The sequence below is a fragment of the Dipodomys spectabilis genome, unplaced genomic scaffold (genome assembly GCF_019054845.1).
Source record: "Dipodomys spectabilis isolate Male_0828 unplaced genomic scaffold, ASM1905484v1 ptg000108l, whole genome shotgun sequence".
In the NCBI taxonomy this organism is placed as follows: domain Eukaryota; kingdom Metazoa; phylum Chordata; class Mammalia; order Rodentia; family Heteromyidae; genus Dipodomys; species Dipodomys spectabilis.
In genome coordinates, this window is record NW_024870785.1 from 9491762 (window position 1) to 9504295 (window position 12534).

Here is a 12534-nt window from a genome sequence, read left to right on the forward strand (position 1 = left end):
CCTCTTAGCCTCATGTCCCATGTAGCATTGCACACTGTCGTATAGAATTATTGCCTGGTAGTGATTGCTAGTCTTGACTAAATTTCATTCTTTTTTTTTCTTGGCAGTCGTGGGGCTTGAACTCTCAGCCTGGGTGCTTCCTTCAGCTCTTCAGCCCAAGGCGAGGGGCTCTACAGTTTGAGCCACAGCGCCACTTCCAGTTTTCTGGTGGTTTATTGGAGATAAGAGTCTCATGGACTTTCCTGTCCTTTCCTGTCCGAGCTGGCTTTGAATTGTGTTCCTCAGAGCTCAGCCTCCTGAGTAGCTAGGATTATAGGCATGAGCCACCAGCGCCCAAGCCCAGCTTAAATTTCATTCTTTTTTTTTTTTTTTGGGGGGGTCCGGTCATGGGGCCTGAACTCTGGGCCTGGGTGCTGTCCCTCAGCTCTTCAGCTCAAGGCTAGCACTCTACCACTTGAGCCACAGCGCCACTTCCAGCTTTTTTCTTTTTTGCTTATGTGGTGCTGAGGAATCGAACCCAGGGCCTCATGCATGCAAGGCAAGCGCTGTACCACTGAGCCACCTTCCCAGCCCTAAATTTCATTCTTAAAGACAAGTTCTCTGCCTCTCACATTTGTTTTCCTTTGCAAACCCTGCAGATTTAAGCAGTCATTACATTTTTTTCTTCATAGAGATGATTTACTTTGTTATTAAGCTAGGAAAAAGCATAGAAGGAACTTATTGCAGTGATTGGCACATAGCCGATATTTATTAAATTATGTGGTCTGGGAAATGCTGCTTCACTCCCTGCCTTTTCTGTTTCATATTTTATCATTTGATTTACCATTCTGTCTACCTGCCTGCCTGTCTATCCATCCATCCTAACTATCTTTCATTTTGGAGTTTATTCTTCTTACAAATAAGTCACAGAAGTACTGCAGAGAGTTCAAACATATCCATGGATGTTATTCTCAATGCATCATATCAAGGAAGTATACAATATCTCTTTGTTGACAATATTAATTTTAAAGTTACTGCTGTCTCTTTGCAATTAATAAACAACTGGTGGAAGAAAATACTTAGTCTGTATAAATACCTGTTTCTCTATTTTTAACATCCATTGGTGATCCTTTTCTTTTTTTGGGAGGGGGGGGGTCTGGTCGTGGGGCCTGAACTCTGGGCCTGGGCGCTGTCCCTCAGCTCTTCAGCTCAAGGCTAGCGCTCTACCACTTGAGCCACAGCGCCACTTGCGGCTTTTTCCTTTTTGCTTATGTGGTGCTGAGGAATCGAACCCAGGGCCTCATGCATGCAAGGCAAGCGCTCTACCACTGAGCCACCTTCCCAGCCCCCAATCCTTTTCTTTTATCACAGTATTATCTATTATCCAGTGGTGATTTTTTAATTTCCATAATTTCTTCAATGTTTGTTAGTTGATTGTGTGTATGTGTACACTTGCATGAGTATGTGTGCACCCATGCTTGTACCAGTCTTGGGGCTTGAACTCAGGGCCTGGGCACTGTCCCTGAGAATTTTTGCTCAAAGCTAGCACTCACCACTTGAGCCACAGCTCTACTTCCAGCTTTTTGGTAATTAATTGGAGATAAGAGTCTATGGACTTTACTGTCCAGGCTGGCTTTGAACTGTGATACGTGATCCTCAGATCTCAGCCTCCTGAATAGCTAAGATTACAGGCATGATTCACCAGTTGTCAGCAGTTGATTTTTTTTTTTTAATAAATGTTTTGCCTTCTTTTTTTTGGGGGGGGGGTCTGGTCTTGGGGCCTGAACTCTGGGCCTGGGTGCTATCCCTCAGCTCTTCAGCTCAAGGCTAGCATTCTACCACTTGAGCCACAGCACCACTTCCGGCTTTTTTTTCTTTTTGCTTATGTGGTGCTGAGGAATCGAATCCAGGACCTCAGGCATGCAAGGCAAGTGCTCTACCACTGAGCCACCTTCCCAGCCCATATTTTGCCTTCTTCATTGAGGTATTTACTCGATTAATTTATTTCAGTATACTAGTATAGGCTCATTTTTTCTTTTCTTTTTTCTTTTTCTTTTTCTCTGTCTACCATACGGCTTGAACTCAGAGCCTTGGTGCTGTCCCTAAGCTCTTTCGCTCAAGGATAGTGCTCTAACGCTTTCAGCCACAGCTCCACTTCTGGTTTTTGAGTGGTTCATTGGAGATAAAAGCCTCACAGGGACTTTTCTGCCTGGACTGACTTTGAACTGTGATCCTTAGGTCTCAACCTTATGAGTACTGGGATTATAGGCAGGGGTGAGCCACTGGTGCCTGGCTTGGAATCTTATTTTTTTCCAGTGGTTATAATCCATTAGAATAATTGTTTTCTTGTTCCTTTCTTTTCTTAAACTGTGCAGATAGTCAAGTTGGATGGCTGGCACAGAGTAAGAAGGGGGTTTTGAGTACTTTGGGGGTCTGCCAAACAGCAGGCTCAGGATAACTGATTCATGTGGTTTACCCTAGCTTACCAAGGACCAACATGAAAGAGAAAATTGCTGTAGATTATGCTAAAGTGTATTAGTTACTCTCTGGTTCAGGAAATAAAAGCAGTCACTTAGCGATAGTTTAGTCATTAAGGTCGCTACAACTTTTAGCAGGTGGAGGTGTTCATTGTTCTGGACTAACTCAAAGTACATATGTTGAAAAGAAAAGGAAAAGGAGAGTTCAGTGTCACTGTCTTAGCACAAGATGGCAGCAGTCAGCCATTGATGTTGCAGCTCAGGGCCACCAGACTTAAATTTTAACAATGTGTTTTGGTGTTGCAGGGACTTCAGTACCAGTGTTAATAACATTCAGATTGACAAAACCAAACCTTTGTGGCACAACTATTTCCTGTGTGGATTTAAAGGAATTCAGGTAAACTAATTTGTAAGACACCCAGTAGAAGCTGAACCTGTGATGTATGTTATATAATTATATTACCCCATTATTATGCATATTATATCATTTTTTCCCCCTCCTTTCAATCCTAACTGGTATTTTGTGTTTGCTTTGTTAACTTGCTTCAGGAAGTGAGGTAGCTGTGACTGCTTCTGGGGGAGATCTTCACGGGGTGACACATAGCTGGCTAGTGCTCAAAAATGAGGTTCATCTGACAAACATCTGTCTGATTTTTACATCTTTGTTCATACTTTCTGTTGAGAGTTTATTCTAGTAATATTATTTATATTTCATTCTTGGGCCATATGGGAGTATAGTGTAATGGGATTTAGAGTCAGACAGCCCCATGTTTGAGTCTGGGCTCTGTCCAGCTGTGTTCATTTAACTGAAGTCTGAGATTTATCTGTGAAATGACATCACTTCTGTCCTGGTCCTTGCTGGGATGACACAGTGCTTGGCAGCTGCAGGCAGCTAGTAAACAGTAATGTTTCTGCTGGTCCAGGTGGAGTGGAAAGAAGCAGTAGTGACGTGTCTGAACACCAGGAGTTTCCTAGAAACAATGAATAATTACTATGACAATCTCTTCATGTCACGTATAGTGCCCCAACAGAAAAAAAAATGCAATTTTCCTAGTTTCTGTCATAATTAAAGAAATACAAAGCATAGATAAAGAAACCAATGTTTGCTGTTTTCAGTGCCACTTTCAATGTTTCAATATTTTATTTTAAATGTTCTGACTCTTGTAGCCCTAGGTAAAGGACATTAAGAGATGATTTTGCCTTTGTGAATCAAAAGCAAACAAGCAAACAAGCTGTGTTTCAGAGAGCTTGTGCTTCTACCTACCTGCTGGTCCTTAGTGACATTGCCCGCATAGAAACATACCCGCCTGATTTCTGACATGTAGTGGTGTACTCTTAACCATGGAGGTGTGGTATTAGAGTTACTGCATTTGCTTCTTTCTTTCTTGAATGTGTTATATTCTTCTTGATCACATGGTAATAACTTCTGGGAAAAGTTATTGACAGGTTTTAAATCTTCAGATTGCCTGACTAGTGATACACGTTACAGCATATTGGAAGCATTTACCTAAAGTTGTATCTGATCTTCTCTTGATAATTTGCCATTTTGTTAGCATATGGGTAAAGTGGCCTAAGTAAGGCATGTTGTTATATATTATTTTTTGAGCCCTTTAGGGTTTAAAGATTCCTTCTTTGATTTGACAACTTCTGTGTTAAAAAAGCAAGTTTGTAAGAGTGAACTTTTGGCAGAAAAAGTGATTTAAATGTTAGCCTGTTCAGAAACCTTCAAGTACTAGAAAGTTCCAGGGAATAATCTGTTTATATGCAACTGAACATGTTATCCTTTTGGGATAGAGCTATTGCAGAATTTGGCACAACTCATTTGTGCTTTTGAATCTGTTGTACATTTTAATTTAAACATTGCGTGATAAGTTTGTAAGTATGATTCACATTCAAGACACCCTGTGGATCCGTTTATAGTTAACTATAGTGTTCTCCAAGGATCACGTTTTTAAACAAGCTGTCTCATGTTCTTTAGGGAAGCACATTGGCAGCAGCGCAGTTTCAGTTCATAATTTGTTTGTGTTTCTGGAAGGAAATTTCTAGATGACTTGAAATCAAGAAGTCCATCCAACTGAATCTCTTCTTTTGTGGTACATGAGTTTTGCCAACTAAGAAAAAGGACAAAACAAAAAATAAGGAAAAGAAAACCACTCTTTTATTTGCAAAGTCTTATTGTTCCTTTGTTATTCTAATGAGTTTATTGAAAATTCTCCCTGTAGTAGTATGTATGATGAAATATGTAATGAGGGAATGTAATAGTGTTTCATACTTTGGTCTTGAGTTTAATTTGTGAAGATGATGGCACCTTTTCTAGAGGAGGATATAGGCTTAAATTTGTATTAATCCTAAACCACAAAGGTTAGGGGAATAGTGTCTTCCACAGGGCACAGGGTCCTAGTTTTAGATAGTCTTATAAATTTATTAGGGCTATTTATCTTTAAGTTAAGGTCTGATTATTTCCTTGGGCTTTCCTATTAGGAGAAATAGTTTACCTGTCTCATATGGAGTCTGCATTCTCCGTTGTGGCTGAATTCAAATTTGGCTTTCTTTAAAGTTACCATATGGCTAACCTGTATTTATAAGCTCCAGTAAAAAGAAAAAAAAATCTGGATTTCTTCATATAGCTGACTTATATTAAATCACAGCGACAGTATGCTGGCCCAGGTTTCTAACTGCAGCCAAGAAGTCTCAACGGAGAACTGGGGCTCGGGGCCAGCTCCCTAAGTGGGATTTTGTGAGTCTCCTAATCTCCCGGTGCTTATGTTTTTTTCTATATGTAAAACAGAACTGAGAAAGTTGAAAACTCTTCCTTTACAAGTTTTTATGAAACAGACATTTTGTGTAAACAAGCTACTGGTAATTGTGTTTTTCTTATCTTGCTTGCATTAGGGCTGAATTATAAGGGCCTTCTATTTTTCCATATTTGTTCAAAAATTAATGTTCCAGAAAGAAAATATTAAAGGCAATTGTAGGACATGAGTTACTAACTTTTTGTTGAACAAAGTAGAAAGTAATCTTTGGACTTTCCTTACCTTGTGGCAAGAGTCATTAAACCTCATGCATGGTCTCGACTAAACTGAATGACATACTAGTTTCTGGAAATACAACTAGGTCTGCCACTATACCTTTATTCTCTGGGGAAATGAAAGACAGTTTTATGCTTCTTCAGTCTAACACCAACATTGTTATTGCTCTTCTGCCTTATCTTCTCAGGAGCATTTTGGTCTTAGTAACCCAACTGGAATGAATTGCCTGGTAGATGGAAATATCCCACCAAGTTCTGGCCTCTCTAGCTCCAGTGCCTTGGTCTGCTGTGCTGGCTTAGTGACCCTCACAGTGCTGGGAATGAGCCTCTCCAAGGTAAGCCACCTGTGTCAGAAAACCAGAAAGAATCCTCTTGTAAGGCATTCACATCCCAGTCTCATAATCAGGGTATCTTCCTTGATCAGGAAACTTAGTCTTGCTTGAAAGGACTGCATATCTAGGCAAGTATGGATACTTAGTAAGTTCTGCGTGTGATACAGCCATAAGAGATGGCTGATATATATATATATATATATATATGTATATATATATATATATATATATATTTTTTTTTTTTTTTTTTTAATTTTTTTTGGGTCCGGTCGTGGGGCCTGAACTCTGGGCCTGGGCGCTGTCCCTCAGCTCGTCAGCTCAAGGCTAGTGCTCTACCACTTGAGCCACAGCGCCACTTCCGGCTTTTTTCTTTTTACTTATGTGGTGCTGGGGAATCGAACCCAGGGCCTCAGGCATGCAAGGCAAGCGCTCTACCACTGAGCCACCTTCCCAGCCCATGGCTGATATTTTTTAAGCAGTGAATGTACAGATCTAGATATAACTGTGTTAAAACACTCGTGGACTAAACATGGAATTAGAATACCGGGTATCTTTCTTTTTTACCCTGGTCCTGTGGCTTGAAATCCTGGCTTGCTCGCTGCCCCTGAGCTTTTTTACTCAATGATCAAGGCTAGTGCTCTACCATTTGAACCACAGCTTCACTTCTAACTTTTTAAAAAGTTTATCAGAAAGAAGAGTCTCATGGGCTTTCCTGCCTGGACTGGCTTTGAACCTCGATCCTCAGATTTCAGCCATCAGTGCCTGGCAAAGATATCTTTTTTCTTTTTTTTTTTGGGGGGGGGGGGGGTCCGGTCGCCGGTCGTGGAGACTGAACTCTGGGCCTGGACGCTGTCCCTCAGCTCTTCAGCTCAAGGCTAGCGCTCTACCACTGAGCCACAGCGCCACTTCCAGCTTTTTTCTTTTTTGCTTATGTGGTGCTGAGGAATCGAACCCAGGGCCTCAGGCATGCAAGGCAAGCGCTCTACCACTGAGCCACCTTCCCAGCCCCAAGGATATCTTTTTTCAAAGATTACTTCACTAACTTAAATTTAGGTCAAGAATCTAGGCCTCATGGTTGAGACTACTTATGTTCATGTGATGCTTTAAATATTTGATGAGCTGTGGGCAAAAGGGGTAAAGACCAGGAAAAAAAATGAGACTGCAGAGCATGTCTGTCGATACCAGCAGGCTAATCACTGAAGTAACTCTAAAAACACTGTAGTGCACAGAGAAAATGCTTGTTTAGAGACTATATAAACCTGACGAGAGCTCAGAAAGTCTTATATGGTCTTTATAAGCCCACATAAATCTTTGACATTGCCGTTCAGAGCAGGTGTGCTCAGCTTAGTTTACATCTTGGTGTTCTGGTTCGAATGAAATATTCCCATAGGTTCTTTATCAGCTATGTGCATGAACCTTGTCAGCTTCACAGATGGTTTGATAACAGGCAGGTATCACAGATCAAGAGAAAGTTAACTTCATTCCCAGTCCTTTAAGACATGTTTAAGCTGGGTGCCTGTAATCCTAGATAGTCAGGAGGCTGAGATCTGAGGATCACAGTTCAAAGCAAGCCTGGGCAGGAAAGTCCATGAGACTCTTATCTCCAGTTAATCACCAGAAAACCAGAAGTGGCATTGTAGCTCAAGTGGTAGAGCACTCGCCTTGAGCTGAAGAGCTCAGGGACAGTGCCTAGGCCCAGAGTTCAAGCCCCACAACTGACCTCCCCACTCTCCACCCCTCCCCCCATAAAAAAGACACATTTAAGCCAGATGTCAGTGGCCCATGTTTATAATCCTAGTTATTTTAAGAGACAGATCTGAGGATCACAGTTTGAAGCAAAAAAGCTTAGGGACAGCGCCCGGGCACTGAGTATAGGATTCAGGACTAGCAATAAATAAGTAAATAAATAAACTGTTATCTGATAACACTGATTATGTAAGATGAGCTTATTAGCAGGCAAAAGGGACATAATGTGGAAATTCAAGTGTAATAGTGATCATAACTGACTAAAGAAATGAAAAAGGACTTACTATGGCTGGCGCATATAGTCTTTGGATAACAGTGGCGATCAGGACTGAGCCTTGTAAATCATATCATCGTGATAGCTGTGAGAAGTCATTGCTGGGTTTTATGAAGAGACCAACATCATATCTGTGCTTTAGAAAGATAGCTTTAGCTATATTATAAAGTCTGGATTTGAGGGGCTGGGAAGGTGGCTCAGTGGTAGAGTGTTTGCCTTGCATGCCTGAGGCCCTGGCTTCGATTCCTCAGCACCACATAAGGAAAAATTAAAAAAAAAAAGCCGGAAGTGGTGCTGTGGCTTAAGTGGTAGAGCGCTAGCCTTGAGCTGAAGAGCTGAGGGATAGCGCCCAGGCCCAGAGTTCAGGCCCCACGACCGGACCCCCCCCCCCCCAAATTAAAAAAAAAATTGCTATTCACCCATAAAATCCAAAAAGCAGAATTTATCAATCCTACTGGTACTGGTAGAAAAGAGTATAGTATGGTCAGATGTTTATGAGAAAGAATAGAGACTTCTGGTTTCAAGATGTCAGAATTAAAGAAACCACATATCTACTCTTTCTATCAGGTTTTTTTTCTTTTTCTCTAAAGTCATTCTCAAACAACGGGGAAACTTAAGGGAAGGAAATACAAGCCCTGTGTTTGAGAAACCAAGTAGACATAAATAACCCTAAACCACAAAACACAAAGATGGAAAGTGGAGGGAAGAACGGTGCATGACTTAGCAGAAGGGAGAAAGGTCACAGCCAAGTGCTGTGCAAGGGGATGGAGAGGGAAGGAAGCTGACTCATGGACCGGATGACTTTTCTGGAAGTTGTAGGAAGAAAGCAGGGTCGTATAGTTTGTGGATTCTTTTTTGTTCCTTGTGGCAAGGATCAAAGTCAGGGCCTTATGCATGGTAGGCCAGCCATGTACCACTGAGCTACATTCCCAGTGGTGTGTTGGTTCTTACAAAGTCTTTTTTTTTTTTTTTTTTGTGGGTCGTGGGGCTTGAACTCTGGGCCTAGGCGCTGTCCCTCAGCTCTTCAGCTCAAGGCGAGCGCTCTACCACTTGAGCTACAGCGCCACTTCCGGTTTTCTGGTGGTTTATTGGAGATAGGAGTCTCACGGTCTTTCCTGCCCGGGCTGGCTTTGAACGGCGATCCTCAGATCTCAGCCTCCTGAGTAGCTAGGATTACAGGCGTGAGCCACCAGCGCCCGGCTAGTTCTTACAAAGTCTTTAGGAGGATTAGTTCGACCCTCAAAGCCTTCCTTTACCTGGGACCATTTCCCCCATCTAGACTGGAGTTTCTGATGAAGTAGTAAAGACTTTCTAGACTTAGGGACATTGAGCACTAAGACAGGCAGGACAAGAAAATTCCCCAGGACAACGAATTCTTGTCCTGGGGAATGAAAGGACATGCTGAATGAACAGTGAAATTTCCAGTTTCCTTTGTTGGCCAGCTCCAGCACTTGGGCAGCCCCATAACTCTGCCCCCTACCAGGACTGCTGGAGGAAACAGGGCTGTCCCACAAAACATTTGAAGACACTGACATTTGGTAACCTCCTGCCATCAATTTTTTTTGTTCTCTAGAGGTTGATAGAGGCTCTTTTCAGAAATTCTAATCAGCTCTGTAGTTCATTTTTAAATATGAGCCTATAAGGATAGTCATTTTGGAAAAAAGCCTTCAAAATGAAGCAAGCAAACAAAGAAAAACAGGCATTCAGAGAAGCAGAGACAATGCTGAGAACAGAATCCTTCAAGAAAACAAGATATTCTCAGAGCTTAAAAAAAAGAGCCAAATCCTTGAAAAAACAATAGTTTTTTTTTTTTTTAAGAGCAGAAAAGAAGGGGCTGGGAAGGTGGCTCAGTGGTAGAGCGCTTGCCTTGCAAGCCTGAGGCCCTGGGTTCGATTCCTCAGCACCACATAAGAGTAAACTTGTTTTTCATTTTATTAGATTTGGTCACTTAAAAATATAAACTCATTGCCTATCAAAAAAAAAAAAAAGAAAAGAACTCGTGGATGATAGCTACAGCAAAAAATGCAATGACAGGATTTGAAGGACTAATTGGTAAAGTAGGAGGAAAAGGGATGAACTAAAAGAGAGAAGACAAAAAAGCTCCAAATAGGAGAAACAGAGAAGACATTCATTAGAAATTTTAGTTTTTAAATATAATTTCTCCAGAAAATTCTGTAAATTCCCAAATTAAGAGACTTCACCTGGTGTTAGCATCATTGGGGGAAAAAAAGCCAAACCAAAGCTTACTGTCTGGAAATGTTGAAAGTGTGTTAACAGCAAAGTCACTAAAAGCTGATTGAGGGGATGAGAGGAAAGATGAGATCATTGTCAAAGAATCAGAAATGAATTTCTCAAAAATAGCATTGTAAAACAGAGGCAACAGATTAAAGTCTTTTTTTGGAGGGGGGGGGGAGGTCCGGTCATGGGGCCTGAACTTTGGGCCTGGGCGCTGTCCCTCAGCTCTTCAGCTCAAGGCTAGCACTCTACCACTTGAGCCACAGCACCACTTCTGGCTTTTTTTTTTCCTGCTTATGTGGTGCTGAGGAATCGAACCCAGGGCCTTAAGCATGCAAGGCGAGCGCTCTACCACGGAGCCAACTTCCCAGCCCCGAGATTAAAGTCTTTTAAGTAGCCGTGGGTTTTAGTTTAGGATATCTACATAAATGAATTGATCAAATGTGAGAATGATATAAAACTTTTTTTTTTTTTTTTTGGCCATAGTAGCAAAGTTTACAATAGAAAAAGTAGGAAGTGATGTTTTAGTCCGAAGATTTGGTCATCTGAAGCACGAGCAGAGTTGCAAGTGTTTCCCTAAGCCGGGTGCTGGTGGCTCACGCCTGTAATCCTAGCTACTCAGGAGGCTAAGATCTGAGGATCAGGGTTCAAAGGCAGCCTGGGCAGGAAAGTCTGTGAGACTCCTATCTCCAATAAACCACTAGAAAACCGGCAGTGGTGCTGTGGCTCAAGTGTTAGAGCGCTTGCCTTGAGCTGAAGAGCGCAAGGACAGCTCCCAGGCCCAGAGTTCAAGCCCCACAGCCAACAACAACAACAAAAAAAGAGTTTCCCCAGGTGCACACCACATTGGGATAGGAAAAGAGGTGAGAACTCAGGACACCTTCCTTGCTCTAAGCCCCATTTGTTCTGCTAGGTCATATGCATAAACCCCTTTGGTGAAAGAACAATAAGGAAAAGAGTGAATAGAAATGCAATGGTGTGAAAAGTCCTCCTGAATGACCTCAGGAGGACTAGAAGGGGAAGAGGCAGGACGGGATTCAGTGAATCAAGGCCAGAAATTGAGAACAGATGAGCTGCTGGATTGTGACCAATTCAGAAAGGCTCACGGAGAAGCTTGTTGACGGGTTTTGGGTGAAAGCATCCAAGAAAATACAAGCATCGTCCATTTAATGGCAGGAATCCATTCCCCAAGTCAGATGCTCTGCACAAAATCTTTAAGCAGGGGCTTATTTCTTACTATTTTAAATAGGAACAGTTTAATGCATTGTTGTTCAACTCAAAAATCTCTATTTTCCTGCATTGTCTAAAAAACACAAATACAAAATAAAGCAAAAACCCATAACATTTTCTCTGTGTAAACAATACAGAAGTAGTATGAAAAACTTACTACTTTTCTTGAACATCAAACCAAAAGATTGGGAATAAGCACTTACTTTTATAATAATGCCCATATGCATTCTCTGTTGACCCCTGGCGTCCTCTACATACCATTTTGTTTGTTGGCGCCAGTACTTGGACTTGAACTCAAAGCCTTGTGCTCTTGGTCAACATTTTCAATCAGCTTTTTCACTCACGATTTGTCCTCTACCACTTGAGCTACATCTCCAGTTAATAGTACTATATTGAGATTTTAGCATGTCAGTATAGACTTTCCCAACATAAACATCTTTCAAAAAGGGTTGTATTGGGCTAGGAGCCTGGTTCAGGTGGTAGAACGCCTGCCTAGCAAGCTGAAGATCCTGAAAAAAAAAAAAAAGATCTTAAAAAAAAAAAGTTGGGAGCCGGGTGGCAGTGGCTCACACCTGTAATCCTAGCTACTCAGGAGGCTGAGATCTGAGGATCGAGGTTCAAAGCCAGCCCGGGCAGGAAAGTCTGTGAGACTCTTATCTCCAATAAACCACTAGAAAACCGGAAGTGGCGCTGTAGCTCAAGCGGTAGAGAGCTCGCCTTGAGCTAAAGAGCTGAGGGACAGAGCCCAAGCCCAGAATTCAAGCCCTACAACTGACCCCCCCCCAAAAAAAAATTGATTATGAAAAGTCAAGATGGGCCTCACTAGGAAAATGTTAGGTGTTGAGGTATTCTGCAAGGAAGCCCTCTGTTTTGTTAGCTAAAGATTGAGATGGCTGTAGATTTGCATCCAGTTTTTATAACCATTCTTGATGCTGTCCTTGGAGTCCAAGAAAGAAGGACGAAGTGTCCCTTGTGGGGGCTCTTAGAATACCTGGCTGACCTGGGAAACACTGTCATTAACAGCTTTAAGTAGTAAGTAACATGTTTCAGGCTGGTTTCTGCCCACAAACATACAGGGTAGGTTTCGAACTTCTAATATGATGGATTGAGCAAGTGATGTTTAGAAGGCCTGCTTTGGAGGGCCTGGAAGGTATAGTGGAGGAGTACATGGGAAAGGTGCGGCCCAGCATTGCAGCCTGAGGTGGAAACCCTCTTGTTACCTTGGTTCATGAA

General features: G+C 42.0%; 1 protein-coding gene across 4 annotated transcripts in view; it reads left to right on the top strand.

The window, feature by feature from the left end:
• Positions 1–12534, top strand: part of Galk2 (galactokinase 2) — a 94735-nt gene that overhangs the window by 23026 nt on the left and 59175 nt on the right. For all 4 annotated transcript variants that reach the window (XM_042688014.1, XM_042688012.1, XM_042688013.1 and 1 more), the window contains exons 4-5: positions 2763–2853; positions 5673–5819. In XM_042688014.1, the coding sequence (XP_042543948.1) occupies positions 2763–2853; positions 5673–5819 (238 nt within the window). The remainder of the gene's footprint in view (positions 1–2762; positions 2854–5672; positions 5820–12534) is intronic.